This window comes from Copadichromis virginalis, linkage group LG16 (genome assembly GCF_057382275.1).
Source record: "Copadichromis virginalis isolate Kocher_CV1m ecotype Utaka linkage group LG16, C_Virginalis_male_GT1.1, whole genome shotgun sequence".
In the NCBI taxonomy this organism is placed as follows: Eukaryota; Metazoa; Chordata; class Actinopteri; order Cichliformes; family Cichlidae; genus Copadichromis; species Copadichromis virginalis.
The window spans coordinates 19314214-19329924 of record NC_140633.1 but is presented as its reverse complement, the minus strand read 5'-3'; the positions used below and the strand labels follow the sequence as shown (position 1 = coordinate 19329924).

The window sequence follows — 15711 nt, the reverse complement described above, 5'->3', positions numbered from 1 at the left end:
CACCGAAACAGGAGAATCCACTTGTTAGCCGTAATGTTAGGGTTTGCAGAGTACTTTATAAATAACGACTGCATGGAGGAAATCCAGTTTACAGCATATAACATTTACTACATGCACATCACAACACAAGCATAACTACGTTTTTTTACCAAAGCACAACTGGGAATGCCAATCTCCAACAGAAGGTCCGCAGCAAGGTCCAGATATAAATGAGGTCACTTACATTTGGACCTTGTTTTTCCTCACTTCTTGTATGAATTTCTAATATGGCACATCCAGTGTCTGCAGTGGTTCCACTACTCTAGGGGACCTACCAATGCTTGCCAAAATGAAAAAAATGCCTATATAACAGCAAATATGATCTTGGATTTAAGCTCATTTTGGGTTTAAACCCAGTAAATAAACACCATGTCCAGCTTTCACTGAAATCTGCTAATATTTCTAAGTAGAAAAGCAGTTCTTGTGCCTTATAGAGGGATAGATGAACAGATACGTTGCCATCACATAACTTCATCAGTCCTTCAGCCAGATCTCGTTACACTATGTTGACACAGACAATTTGAATACAAGTTATTGTTTTGCATCGTGTTAAATAAACCAGTATAAAGCATCAAATAATTATAGTTTGTAATTCTTCAAAAACCATGCAAGGACCTTGAGAACTGGCCTGAGGAAATTGAACTCTCACCTTTAGAATGAGATAATCAGTGAACAGAACATTCTACATTCGTTATATTACTATAGTAAGTACGGAAGTAATTATATATGACTTTTAATGTCTTCCTCATATCACACTTTGCAGACTGATGCCGAAAATAAAATGAAACCTCAGTACTTCCACAGACAGTTTCACTCTAATGTGACCATTCAAATAGTTAAATGTCTAACGTCACATGTGAGAATGTTCAATACTTCAATTTTCTTGAAACAGGAGCTTTACTGACCTCTTGAAATTCCTCATAAAATGTTGTTCACTGTTTTAAATGTCAATTACCACTCATGTGTTCAGCTGCTAGTGAGGGGAGGGGCTCTGTGCCTGCTCTATCCACAACTGGTGGACCCAAAGATCGCACTGTTGGTTTTGGTAATATTTTGATTGAGTATCTAATTTTGTAGTCATTTTTAGTAGCGATTAGCATCCGGATATCAATTTTTGTGACAATACTAATGGAATGCTCCCTCAGACACATTAGCCAGGTACCTATAAGCAGGTCAGCTATGTTTTGGCAGTAGGTCTCAAAATTGGTGTGATTGGTTTTGTCTGAACATACACAGATTGTGTGATATTTCAACAAAGACACAACTACAATTGTTAGTGTGTACAATCAAATTGTAAGCTTTTTGTTGATAACGAAAGACCAAAGAAAGAAAGAGAGGCCCAAATGACTTCTCTGAAATCATACCATCTCTGATCTAAGTCTATATTAATTTGGTCTTTGCTAGAGAAAATCATTTCAACTTCATAATACATTAAATTAACATGGATACAATCACTGCGAGAAAATCCCCCTTAGAAGTCAGGCGAATGGTTTTGTTTTCATAAGCATAATCCAAATTAAAGTTTATTTTAATTTATTTTGTTTCTTATAGATTCACAAATTAACAATTGGTTTGCTTCTTATTTATTATATAACACAGATGCACATTTCTTTGCCCTGTTAAAAGACAAGAGGAGGCCGGAGCTGTACCATGCGTGTTATGTGTTGCATATCCACTAAACCAGGAGACTCATCCCATCACTGCAGTGGCTTTGGGCAAAAGCTTTTTCACAGCTCGACTCACAGCTCGAGGTGCTTCTGTACCCTTTGACATTAGAAATCCAATTATTAGAAGGACACTCATGGATGCGCAGCCCCCAAAGCACCAGAAAATATCTATGAATATTTAAATGAGTAGTTTTTGCAGTAGTTGGGAAATTGTGTGTTTGCAAAAAAAATTTATAGCTACACAAAAAACTGTACATCCACTTATTCACATTTACCTTCAAATTTCTGCTAATACTTTACTTTAAAGTTGTGCTACTACTTGATAGGCCAAATGATTAAATTTCCCATCCCCTGGCAGTGGATGTTCAGCATAAACCACCCTCTTATTTTAGGAGTCATAAATGTCTGAAAGGATGAAAAGCTCTTGTCTCACTTTACCTCTGCACATGAATTGTAAAGCAATGACTGTGTGAAACTGCAGGGGTGAAAAGTGAGGATGATAGAGGAGGAGAAAAAGGAAAAGATGAAAGGGGAAGGAAGTGTCATGAGTAATTTAATGTAAATGATACAGTAAGTAACAGCATTAACTAGAGAGGCAGACATGAATAGATTTACTAATACTGCAAGCTTTGGGTGCACACTGTAAATGCTCTTCAGAACCTCACTCACATCTGTTTTGATCCGTTGATTGGCTAATAAAGCTGCCCATTGCTATGCACCCTTGGTTTGGTTGGCTCTTATTCCAGCAGCTCTCAGCTCTCATTGGTTAGCGCACAGATGCAGTGAAGGGGGTGCAGAGTCTGGATCCTGGAATGGTCTTAAACATTTGGCTGCCTCTGCTTCAAACAGCACAACACACTGGGATCTGCATCTACTGTGTTTTCATTTTGCCTTCATTGTTACACGGACCGCTCTTTTTTTTAACTGCTGCCACCTTGTCTACGCAGTCAATAGTTGCAGAATGAAAGATGTGAAAACAAATACTTGAAGCTTACTGGAATATTTCTGCTTGAAAGGTAATGACGGTGCTTTACCACTACCTGAAACAGGATGCACATGTTTCAGGTAGTGTAGATAGGATTCTGCTGGTAAACTGCACGTGCGGCCATCAGTAGTTGTTGTCAGTGTTTACCCATCCCCTCCCCATTTCTACTGGGACCACAAAGAAGAGCAGGGGAATGGGGGAAGTGAGGGCTGGGGGCTGGTGGCCAAGAAATCTGGAGGCGCTTCACAGTATCTCCTTTTATTGATGGCGCCAGCTGTCTAAGAAGATAAAGAGCAGCACAACAAAACTGAAATCTGTGAACAGGCACTTGGCTTCACTTCTGTGCCATAGAGGATTTTTTCCCACCTCTTAAAGCTCTTGTGTTTAAAGAATTCCCTACTTGTCTGTCGTTTGGTTGTAGTACAGGCTGTTTCCATGTAAAACAAACAAACAAACTGATATGACATCCTCCACATTCACTGTGCTGCTAACTTTCTCACCCTTGAACCATCAAGCTGGTCACAACAGATCTGTTTAGTTTGTGCTGAAAATGTTTCCTCCTTGTGTGTTCCAGCTTGTCGTCAACAGGCGTGGGGTTCATCCTGGTGATTGATCGCCGGCAAGACCGATGGGCAGCTGTAAAGGGGACCCTGCTTCGTATTGCAGTAAGTTTGTCTTTGCCTCTGCAGATCTGAGCATGCACTTGCCTTCTGCATGAGTCTCACTGGGACAGAAACAGATATTTCATCAGTTGTGAGAGTGAGGGGACCGAGGTTTGACAGGAACTGTCCGTACACCATCACCCATGGGAGGATGAAGCTTATTAGGCCTCAGAGAGATGTTGTAACTTCCTCTACTTAACAGCTCCACCACTAATATATGAGAAAGCACAGCCATAAGCTCTCGACCATTACCATCACAGCCAGTGTTTTCACAGCTATGGGGGAAAATAAGCTGAAAATACAGCAGAATGTGTTTGTTTTGTTCACACATTCGTTTAAATCTTTCACTCATCATCTTGGCTTTACATTGATTGATATTTGGGCCTCTATTATAAACAATTGAGTAAATTAGTATAAATGAGTCACTTAAATGCTGCTCACAGTGGCTTAAAGGACTCCTGCACAACCTACTAAGCAAAGTAGCCTTTTGTATGTTTTTCAGCTGCTGCATGATACATCAGGATAGAGGGAACTTCTGATATAATCTCTTCCATTGCTCATTAATCCTGCTTCTTTTTAGATGGAAAACTGACACTAACAGAATAAGGAGAATGTTATTTTGGAGCATGTTTCATTTGTCCCAGGCTTTACTTGTGTACAGTGAGCCAGAGTGTCTATATGATCATCCATGTTTCAGGCTTTCTGTAGGGAGTTGATGAAGCACTGGCAGCGCTCCATAGTGTATATAGATGGGGGTGGGAATCACCCTCTTACACAATCTCTCAGTATTGTTTAACTGGAGCTAAACCAATGGACTGCTGACAAGCACCATGATTCATATACTAATGAAAGAAGGCCACTTTTCTTTGGCTTAGTAGCTTCTTTATGTAACAAAAATGAGCTACTGTGTTGATCTCCAGTATCATAGAATTGCTCCACTGGAATCAAAAGAATCTCAGGATTTTTCAGACACGGCAGATGACAAAGATGGTGTGTAGGACAGTTTTCCTTAAGGAAATCTACATAGAACAGCATTTTTTGTGTGAAGCAGATCCTCACGTGTCTATTGAAAACACTGAAGGAGGCAGATGTATAAAAAGATGAAATGCCTGAGTGGGAGAGCAAATGATGGCTATTACCACCCACTGTCTCCAGAGATATGGGAGACCCACTCAGTCATTTCAAATTAAATCAAGCTTTATTAATCCCACAAGGCAGACTTTTACAGGTTGACAGGCTGGTAATAAGGGGCCATTCAGTCAGCCCTGTACTAATACTCTGCTTGAAGTGATTCCACCAGGCTGTTAAATACGTGGTGATGAAAAGTGGCGCTATCTGTAGAGTGGAGGTTCTTCCGTCTGTGTGTTGGTCTGTGTCTGTGAGAAAATAAGGCGGCTGAGGAGTGATGCTCTTTGTCTTTTGCTGTGCATGTGCATGTCTATGTAGATGTGTGTACTCGTGCATATGTGGGCTTGTGGGCCTGAATGTGGGTCAGTGTGTTTTTGAGGACAGCTGAGCTGAGTCTTATGAGAGAAAGTGTTTGTAGACTGGTCTTAATTAAGTCTGTCACTACCTAAAGCTTGTCATTTATCAGGCTCCTCCTGAGGCGTGTGTGTGTCAGCCATTGTCAAAGAGCAAGTAGTGCATGACTGCCAGAGACAACAGATCCAAGCAACATGGATGAATGCTTGGAAGCTAAGACTGGATATATAATATAGTGTCAGCTCCCAAAACTGTCTGTAGCCTTTAGCCTATGAGAACTTTAATTTAAAGAAGATAACCTGCTGCACATGAATATATAGTTATATTTCTAAAAATATATATTTTTAATTCCTGCGACTGTTTTAGAAAACACACTGTGTTAGTTGGACTATATTTAGCTAGTGCACTAGGACTCACAGCAGTGCCTTTGTTCAATGTATTCTCTGAAGGTTTAACAATACATTACATTAAAGTTCCTAACAGCTATTCTGGATTCTTACCAGGAATCGGATATATCAGGCTTTGCTACACACAGGCTCAGATATTAATTTGCATATATATTTCTTAGGATTTTGTTTTTTTGATGGTGATAAAATATAGAATCTTACCAGATTTACCATTTACTCGTTTCAGATTTGTTTCTGCACAAGACTGCCAGATCCATTAATCATAAAATAATTAATAACAGGCCTGTTTTGTGATAACACCTACCACTAACAAACAGAGCCATATGTTCTGCAGATTGCATGATTCATCTCTGCAGATGGTGAATGACCATTTTAACCAGTTATCTTCCTTCTTCCAGCGGGTCAGTAAGGACAAACAATGGATTGATTTATTAATCCCATTAATAATGCTGCTCCCAAGAGGATTTCTTTTATGAACAATGTATTCGCTCTCACTTCTGCTTGGACCAGCATTCCCCAACTCACTCGAGGAGGATGGCCAATCAGACAAACCATCCATTTAGGTCATTAGCTAATTAAAGCTGCATTATCTATTGTATTGCCTGAAGAAGGGAGATCAGCTTGTGCCCTCCATGCTGTCAGTGGGTGTCAATCATGACATTTTAATTAGCTTTTATTGGGTCTGTTGGCTGAGAGTGTGTGGTAGATGGACAGAAAGATACATATGAAAAGGATTTATGTGGATGTTCTGAACACATGAAGCAAAACTGTTTTGCTTAGTGAAATCTGTTTTTGTGCTGAGTATGTTGTTTGAAGCAACTGTCTTTGTTTTCTTTTTGCAAAGAAATAATCAAGTTAATTATAGACGTGTCCCCTAGTGTTTATACTGTGCAGCCAAGCTGTGAAAAGGGCTAAAAAAATACTCCTCAGATACAGGGATAAGATGTGAAATAGATGTGTCTAAAAAGGAGATAAATTGATAACTTCCTTGTCACCAAACAACTCAAAACTATGCCAGTTCAGCTTGACAATGTCAACTGAGTAAGGGGAAACCCTGATTGAATGTGCCTCCACACATGTGTGAATACGCCGTCTGCCTCATTATTCATGCAGAAGCATCTCAGAGACATGAAGATTAATGTCCCTGGCATGCGATGGCGCCCTGCACCCTCCACATTTTCTTCATTCTCTGGTAGTCTACTAGCTTCTTCACATCGGTGTTATCACGTGGGAGATGGAAGGAGAGACAAAGGGGGGGAGTAATATATGAGAAGTCCATGCTGTCAGCAGGAAAACAAAAGAAGAAAAAAACAGAACATGTACAACTGAAGTGTGATGACTTGCTTGCCTTACTACATACTCGGTCTCCTTTCCTATGTCAGGGCTCCTTCCCAGGGAACCTCCAGCTGGTTCTGGTTCTGAGGCCCACTACCCTTCTGCAACGCACACTCTCCGACATCCTCTTCAAGTTCAACAAGGATGAGTTCAAGATGAAGGTGCCGGTGCGTGCGCTTTGGGTCTCCTGTGCAAAAACACACTTGTGTCTATTCCATGAGTGACTTGTGTTCTCCTCTCAAATAGGAAAAAAAATGAAGAAGAAATATAGTTGCTCAAAGATGTTGATGTTTGTCTCTCTCAGGTGATTATGTTGAGCTCTATAACTGAGCTGCACTCTTATATTGATCGCACCCAACTGACCCAGGAGCTCGGGGGAACACAGGAGTACTGCCATGAGAAGTGGATCTCTCACCGCACAGTATGTACTGTTCAGTACTATCCATTGATTATAAGACAATTTAAAAAAAAAAACCTTTTTCTGCATGCCTGTAAGCAAGGGTTAAAGTGGGTTTTGGTAGAAGGGAGAACTCTAGTATTCAATGCAGCTGTAAGGATTAGGGGCGGGATCATTTAAAAATAATACTTTAAGATCTAATTTAAACTGAAATGTGCTACCCTTGACATAACCACTTACAATGAACACCACAACCTGCACTGCTTAGTCTGTGTGCCACAGTGCTGTAAACTAACCACTACAGCCTGCACTAAAATCCCCAGCATTTTCATCCAGCACATATATACAGTATGTACCATGTACAGGTCCAACATCTGATGACCAAAGAATAAGCATGGTTACATAAGCTTTAAATTTCCAGTTTATCAGATGCCTTTGAAAATAATTTCTCATCTTCCTCTCCTGTCCTCTTTGTCTTATACCTTTCTCCATCTCTTTGAGGGAACTTGCTATACCACACACAATTGGCTCGCAGCCACACTGTGGTCCAAACGGTACAGAAATAGTTTGTATTTGCTGATATTTGCTAAACTTTTTGAAGCATTTGAAATTACCTGAAGGTTATAAGTGTTACTCTGTTTATCCATGAACACCTTACTTGTGTTTAATGTGGAAGCTGGCTTGTAAGTTGGCTGCAGCACATGAAAAATAAATTTTTCGGTTCTATTAGATATTAAACTGCTGATAAGATTTGATCACTTATTAGCTAAAAGTGCCAGAACTGGATCCATCCAGTCTACTTTAACCTCCGCCTATACAGTAAGATCAAAATGTAAAGTGATATTTGCAAATTGAGTACTGACGATATTGTCATAAAGTATTCTACTTACAGACTGCAATTCGGAACTAGCCAATCCCCTCAAAAGTGCACTTTATGATTTGTTTTACATGTTACAAGAACACAGTGCATTTTATCAGCATCACCTGAGAATGAAAATTTGGCATTTTCTCGATGAAAATCTCTGTTGTGTCTCCCGTGATTCAGGCTATTGAAGGCTTTGCACTGATGGTAAAGAAAACGGCACAGACTCTGCAGTCATTTGGGACTGAGCTGGCAGAAACTGAACTCCCAAATGAAATACAGGCCACAACCATCCTTCTGAGCACACACACCAGCAAGAAAGAAAGAATGAAGGTAATACCTTCAAATATAAAAATGCATTCTTTGAAATTACAAGAGTAATATGATATGCATTAATTGCTTCATTGGTCTGTTCAGATAATGCATGCTTGCCCCATCTGTCTCTGTATTTCTAGGAGGATTTACTGGTGGCTCTGGGTCAGGGCAGCAGGCTGTTGGAGAGCATCAATGAGCCTGTAGTGCGAGACCCCGACCACAACATGAACCAGGATGAACTGGAGAATCTGGCTACAGTTCAAAGGTTGGAACCAGTTACGCCAGTGGCACAGCTGCGGGACGGTGACTGAAAACTAAAAAACTTCCAGTCATGGCACATTAGGAGATATTAGAGGAGCACTTTTTTCTTTGCTGATTGAGACAGAACTTTTAACTTTTTGTGGGATGAATATTTGTTTGAAATTCATAAATAATGATTCCCTAGATTTTTTCGGACATGCTTTGAACTAAGTTAAAATTAAGAGCTAAGCATATCAGGCCAGCACTGAATTATAAAGGCATTTCACATCCTGATGTATTTACGTAACAAAAATTAAAGCCTTTTTTAAAATGCAAGATATTTTTTCCTGGCCTGTTTCATCTCTTTTCGCTATTTTAGGAATATTGTTTCAAGTCAGTATGCTTTGAGGTCACACGGTATTTTAAGGCACATTGAGAGAACCGATCTCCACAATAATCATAATAGTTATTGCCACTAAATAGCATAAAAACATGCAAACACAATAAACCAAGAGGATCTGAAAACCTCAGTCAGCATTCTCTGCTTCATTAATTTTCCCCCTACGGCTTTAGCTCGATTTAACGCTGGCTCTTTCCTCTCCGTCTTTCTCGCCTTGCCTGGCAGATTGCTGTCTCAGCTGGACGAGACAGAACGAGCTTTTGATGAGTTCTGGGTGAGACATCAAACCAAACTAGAGCAGTGTCTTCAACTGCGCCACTTTGAGCATAACTACCGAGAGGTGAGCAGGACTTTTTTTATATATTGAAATCCCGCATACTGGATCTCTTCAAAACTTGTGTTTCTGGTGCAGGTGAGGGCTCTGCTGGATCAGGTGTCTGAGAAACTTGCAACCTTCTCTGAGGTTGGGATCAGTCCAGCCCATGCTGACCACATCTTCATTGAGCTCACGACCTACGAGGAGAAAGTCTGTGTAAGTCACACCTGAATCATCACAATTAAAGCTTTGTGTAATCATGACCCAAACAGCTGAATAAGATGCTTTATAATATGGATGGGGGTGGAGGGGAGGTGTTCTGCTTTCTTTTTTGTCATTTCGAAATTACATTACACTCCAAAAACAAATCACCGGCTGTGTTTTAGCAGATGATTGAAATTAAATGATATTTAAATAAACTTTCATGTAAGAAAATTAAAAAAACGGAGATGTGCTTCATTTTGTTCAAAATGACTCATTTGTTTGCGATTTTATGTAGTAAGGTTGATAGAACAGATAATAGTGCTCATCATCATCATGAAATGTGATTAAACATCTTTATATTTCATATTCATGTGTAAAATGTCTAAAGTGCAGCAATTTTCTCAAGTTTTCTTATTTCATAATGTGCGTTTATCTAATAAAGTACTGCACAGAGGACGCAGGGATCACTAAAAAAGTCCAACTTAAGGACATCAAACTAGATGAGTTTCTCCCAAACTGTGAGAATAATTAAAGTCCATAAAGATAATAAGGAAAACCAAAGCTTAAGGAAGGTTAGCAAGGAGCAAGGGAACTCAGATGACATCAAGGGTGGAAAAAGAACAAGGTTGTGTCTAAAAATACAACAATCTACACAAAAAATTAAACAAATTTAAAGTAAAAGCGTAAGTAATTCAAATTGAAACATGCTATGCACTGACCAACAGAACCACATACTAAGCAAGAAAGACCTAAATAAAAAAGTAGTGCAATCAGCTTTAAATCAAGAACCAAAACTACATCAGCAGCTTCATCTGGACAAAATCCCATTACACTCTGCAGGAACTCTTAAATATGAGCTTTTAGGCTTATATTTCCTAAAATTCGTGTCACAGCTGCACAGTGCATTCAAAGCACAATACCTGTGTGCACAACAACCCCATATATTTTTGACTCACTCAGTGTCTATAACCCAACTGGACCTCTCAGGTCATCTCAGTGTGCTTTCAATAACTGTGGTCCTGTTCTTTGGAACAAACTGTCCGCTGAGCTGAGGTCAGAACTGAACTGTTGCACTACACTGGTCCTCAGGAGGTTCTGGTCAGAACTGCAGCCTTGTCCCAGGAGGGTGATGAACTGATCCAGAAGTCCCACTACGCTGAGGACTCCATTCAGCCCAAATGCAGTGAGCTTAGAACAATCAGTGAAACTGTGAACAACAATCTGAGAGCCAAGAAGGACCATCTCCTCAAAGCCAGGGAGCTACACCACCGGCTGGAGCGGGTGAGAAGACAACTGCATACATGCCCCCATTAGTCCCTTTGTCTTGTGTTGTTTCTGGTTTTTCCACTTTCATCCTCCTCTGCTCTCCTCTGCAGGCATCAAAGTGGGTTGATGATGGCATATACCTGCTGGCTTCTCAGCCGGTTGATAAATGTCAGTCACATGAGGGCGCAGAGTTGGCCCTGCAGGAGCTGGAACGTTACCTGGATAATGCAGGCGAGAATCAGCTGACAGACCTCAGCACCATCTGGAAAGACTACGAGGCCGTGCTGAACCAGCAGTTTAGGGTAAGAGGACTGACATGAGAGGAGAACACACGTGTTGCATTCAAACGTCACATCGCTGAGGTTTTCGCCAACAAAAATGACCACATTAGTGCTAATGTCTAACATTGCATAATATCTCATCTCAGATTATTGTGTTACGACTTTACTGATGTTGGCATACATCAATAACACATTTAATGGTGACACTTTTCCGGTGGCTTCCTGTGCATCAGGACCAAGTGGAGAAAGTTTTCCAGAAGCAGGCGTCCATGCAGGAGATGTTTGACAAGAGGAGAGTCAGCCTCAAGAAGCTAGCAGCTAAACAAACCAGGCCTGTGCAGCCAGTAGCCCCGAGACCCGAAGCCTTCATCAAATCCCCTCTCAGCTCACCTGGTCAGTCTTCACACGGCCGTACATTACACTCGTCATGCAGTGCAGAGCCTTTTCAGACTTTCTCAGGTTTTTGTGCTCTTCAGTCTTAGCATTACTTGAAGCCTGTTGATGCTGTCTCTAGGTCTTATGTGTGCAATACCTGAGACCATGCATTAACAGTCCATTTTCCACTGTTCAAACACAATAAGGATACATAACTTATTGCAGAACAACCTTGTAGAAGGAAATAAAAAAAATCTTATATTTTTAGCTTGAAATCATTATTTTCACGACAAAAAAAATGTATACATTTTCTTTATTTATCCTGCATCCTACACATTTACATACAAGGGCCTTTACACACTCTCCAGTTAATTTATAGTTTTTCACAGCTATTCTATTAGTCAGTATATTGAAGCATTGACAGTAATAGAAACCACATAACCTCTTTGTATTAATTATACAAAATTGCCACACAATGTATAATATACATGTTGCAAAAAGGATGTTTCAAGCTGCAAGCATTACTGAGCTGAAACCAGCTTCTTACAATAATAAAGTATTTGGAAACCTTGAATGCAGCTTTTCTAATATCATGCCACATTCCTCATGACCAGCTAAAACGATCAAAGTTATTAATAGTTATTACATAGTTTAATAAGTTGAAAATCATCCCTGTATTTTCACATCCCCAGCACGCAGAGCAAAGCTGGAGAAGAAATGCTCAGAGACAGACTCCGGCAACTGTGAAAAAGTGAGACTCAAGATTCTGTTTGTAAACTGTTGTACAAGTGTTTTCTGAAGACTTTGGAGTCTGTTCCATATCCAATGTTCCCCCCTTTTTTTTTAGGGAAATGGCCAACTGAAGAACGAATACAGTAGCAGCAGACATACCTCTCTGTCAGAGGAGGAGGAGAACCTGGCAGTGCTCAGGCGGTGAGGGATCAACACTAACTCTTTCATCTGTAATCAAATTACACAGCAGATGGGCTGTGTGAAAAGGGTTATCTGGGGATCTAAAGCTCCGTGCAGCTATCTGAGTACACCAAACCCCTTACTTGATCTCTCTGCCTTTGCCTTTCTGCAGACATGTTATGAACGAGCTGCTGGAAACTGAGAGGGCTTACGTGGAGGAGCTGCTCTGTGTCTTACAGGTGTAGAATCACTCCACAGAAGGTTTTCTGCGCTCTGTTTTTCCTGCTCTGGGTATTTCATATTGTGCTTTTGTTGGTTTGTTTCAGGGATACGCCTCTGAGATGGATAATCCAGCAATGTCTCACCTTATCCCTGCGCCTTTGCAGAACAAAAAGGAGGTTTTGTTTGGCAACATGCCGGAAATTTACCACTTTCACAAAAGGTAACGGAGCGCCATCTGGTGGTCACTGATCATATCTGTCCTGTGTTGGACATCAAGGCCAATAAACACATTCAAAATCTTTTTTTTTTTTTTTTTTTTTTTTTACCAGAACTTTTCTGAGGGAGTTGGAGCAGTACACAGACTGCCCAGAGTTGGTTGGTAGATGCTTCTTAGAGAGGGTGAGTAAAGGGTGAGATAGCCGAGAGGCACACAACAAATTTTACTGAAGGAAGGGACTGTGCTGTACAAATCTTTTTCATTGCTTTCCCCTCAGATGACAGACCTGCAGATCTATGAGAAGTACTGTCACAACAAACCTCGCTCTGAGAGCCTGTGGAGGCAGTGCTCAGACTGCGCCTTCTTCCAGGTGAACAAATCAGCCGTCAGCACATTTGTGTTAGCCTAACCCATTTAACATTTCATTGCTTGGGGAAATAACAACCTCCCAAAAAATATTTTTAAAAACTCATTTGTATAAATACTTAAATTCAGTTGCCTAGTTACCAAAAATTGCAAACTGATTTTTCCAGCGTCCAGTGGGAAATTAAAAGCTATAATATTTGAAAAACACAGCATTATATAACAACTCAAGTTACCAAGTTAAACACATTTTTCAGTGAGATACAGTAGCTCAAAAGAGATTTACGCTCAGGTGGGCAGAGTAAAAAGGTGTTAATGTTTTATTTGACATCATTTTCTTTTTATTACATCAGGAATGCCAGAAAAAGCTGGAGCATAAACTGGGTTTAGATTCATATCTCCTGAAGCCGGTTCAGAGGATTACCAAGTACCAGCTGCTACTGAAGGTGTGAATCTATCTGTTGGCCACAAATCAAACAGACTCTACAACTGTTTTTTTCTGTTTTCGTGTGGTTGCTATGAGCTGTTTCTTCGGTTTTTTCTAACTTCAGGAAATGCTGAAGTACAGTAAGGGCTGTGAAGGGGCTGATGACCTGCAGGATGCGCTGACCTCCATCGTGGGGATCCTCAAGGCTGTCAATGACTCCATGCACCTTATCGCCATTACAGGATTTGAGGTGAGACATTAAACAGGCGCAGAGTTTATCAGTCACCTAACAGATGCTTGGCATCCACTACATGGACTCTCAGAGCCACCATAACCTACAGTTTATAGTTAAATATCTAGAAGGGAAGAAATTTCACAAACTGGCCTGCTGCAAAGGTGCCCAAATATCTGTGAAGGTAGACTGAGACTGCATGGCTAGGTGCTTGATTTTATAGGCTACACCTGTGGCAATGGGACTGTTAACACCTGAATTCAAGGAATAACAGTTGCCAGCCAATACTTTAGTGTATGTCACTGACATGTCATGGACGTCAGATAGGTTCTGAGGTGAAATTGTTCTTTTAAATGATATAATAGAGCTTTTTACAATCCATGAAGCAAAACTGAAAGCTCTTTTTTTTAAATCAAAATGTAAAATCAGTTCAAACAAAGACTCGAGTAAGAAAGTCTACATATTTTGTGATATTTAAAACATTAAAGAACTGCACTGCAACAACATATCTGTGGCCCAGATATGCAAATCTGTAACACTCAAAAATAATGTGCAAACTGTGAAAACTGTTGGGAGAAAAGAGCTGACATGATCCTTCGACTTCCTTGATGTCAAAGGATCAAGTGTTAACAGATCATTTGAGATATAAAGGTCCAGAAAGGTGAAACTCCTTTTGAATTCCACTGTTACTTTCATCTAGCAGATGGAAACATGATGATAAGTGACGTGAGAGCTTTGAAATTAGGATAAATTAGACAAGTGTTCTGCTCTTGCGCCTGTTAAAACTTGGCAGCCACTTACAAGTGTATATATAAATTATTTAGAAAGATATATTTGTCATAATCGTGACACTTCAGATAACTCTGGCATACAGCACAAAAGAGAGCTACATTTGGCATAAAGACTGAGGTGTGTGAAAGTCAAACTTGGGCATCTGTAAACTATTTTAGAGCATATCCAGCGTGTTTTTGTTTTTAAATTAAAGTATCTCTTCCCTTCAACCCATTCATTTCTCAGGGTAATCTGAGTGAGCTGGGTAAACTGCTTATGCAAGGGTCATTCAGTGTGTGGACCGAGCACAAGAAAGGCCATGCCAAGGTTAAGGATCTGGCCCGTTTCAAGCCCATGCAGAGACACCTCTTCCTCCACGAGAAGGCCCTGCTCTTCTGCAAGAGGAGAGAGGAGAACGGGGAAGGTTATGAGAAAGCTCCTTCATACAGCTTCAAGCAGTCCTTGAATGTGAGCCCATCTAAGGTTGCAAATTGCATTTGATTCTTTTTTTACTGATGTGGTAACAAAGATGCATATTTCTCTTCACTGTTTATTGAACAGATGAGAGCCGTGGGCATCACTGAGAATGCAAAAGGAGACAACAAAAAGTTTGAAATTTGGTGCAACTCCAGAGAAGAAGTCTATATTGTTCAGGTAAATAAACAAAGACTAATAAAGAACAACTACTGAGCAAATACTCTGATAATGGTTAGATTTTGAGGGGTGTACATCCTTTTTGTCTCAGGCACCAACGGCTGAAGTCAAAACCACTTGGGTAAATGAGATCAGGAAGGTCCTGACGACCCAGCTGGAGGAATGCAGAGGTACATTCATGTATTATGAAAGCCATTATGAAAGTTTTTCTATAACTTATGCCTTAGCTGAAGTGATGTTCCAGCATCGCTGTTTTTCTCTCATTTGTGTCATTCAGAAGCAAGCCAGCAGAGGGCACCAGATCAGGCCACCCATGCTCCACCTGTTCCCACTGGAACCGTAAGTCTCAGGTAAGTCCGAACTCCCCACCTCATTTACTTTCTCTCACTGGTGTTACGAACATTTTCCATGTGATTGCCCTTTGTAAACTTTTAATAATCTGGGCCAGTTCTTTCAGAAATTGTTGAAGCTTCTCATGTTGCTCTCTTCTCCACTTGCAGCCCATTCAAGACAGGCCAGAAGAGCATTAAAAAGGGAGAAGAGAAGAAAGCTGAGTCCTGCAGTCCTGATGTCAATTCCTCCTCTTCTGTAAAGGCTGCAGGGAAAGGTGAGTGAAGAGCGCACGAGGGATACCCGCCTTGTTTCTTGTTAAATTTTAACTGTAACATTTGCAATGCATG

The 15711-nt window shown here is 40.5% G+C and overlaps 1 protein-coding gene across 8 annotated transcripts in view; it reads left to right on the top strand.

The window, feature by feature from the left end:
- The window catches only part of mcf2lb (mcf.2 cell line derived transforming sequence-like b), a 49295-nt gene that overhangs the window by 26346 nt on the left and 7238 nt on the right, over nucleotides 1–15711 (top strand). For all 8 annotated transcript variants that reach the window (XM_085435767.1, XM_085435770.1, XM_085435765.1 and 5 more), the window contains exons 4-26: nucleotides 3266–3356; nucleotides 6625–6744; nucleotides 6882–6998; nucleotides 8020–8169; nucleotides 8292–8416; nucleotides 9017–9131; nucleotides 9204–9323; nucleotides 10401–10592; nucleotides 10688–10879; nucleotides 11092–11251; nucleotides 11926–11984; nucleotides 12081–12166; nucleotides 12318–12384; nucleotides 12472–12587; nucleotides 12697–12766; nucleotides 12862–12954; nucleotides 13301–13393; nucleotides 13499–13624; nucleotides 14624–14845; nucleotides 14939–15031; nucleotides 15123–15201; nucleotides 15309–15381; nucleotides 15532–15638. In XM_085435767.1, the coding sequence (XP_085291893.1) occupies nucleotides 3266–3356; nucleotides 6625–6744; nucleotides 6882–6998; nucleotides 8020–8169; nucleotides 8292–8416; nucleotides 9017–9131; nucleotides 9204–9323; nucleotides 10401–10592; nucleotides 10688–10879; nucleotides 11092–11251; nucleotides 11926–11984; nucleotides 12081–12166; nucleotides 12318–12384; nucleotides 12472–12587; nucleotides 12697–12766; nucleotides 12862–12954; nucleotides 13301–13393; nucleotides 13499–13624; nucleotides 14624–14845; nucleotides 14939–15031; nucleotides 15123–15201; nucleotides 15309–15381; nucleotides 15532–15638 (2666 nt within the window). The remainder of the gene's footprint in view (nucleotides 1–3265; nucleotides 3357–6624; nucleotides 6745–6881; nucleotides 6999–8019; nucleotides 8170–8291; nucleotides 8417–9016; nucleotides 9132–9203; nucleotides 9324–10400; nucleotides 10593–10687; nucleotides 10880–11091; nucleotides 11252–11925; nucleotides 11985–12080; nucleotides 12167–12317; nucleotides 12385–12471; nucleotides 12588–12696; nucleotides 12767–12861; nucleotides 12955–13300; nucleotides 13394–13498; nucleotides 13625–14623; nucleotides 14846–14938; nucleotides 15032–15122; nucleotides 15202–15308; nucleotides 15382–15531; nucleotides 15639–15711) is intronic.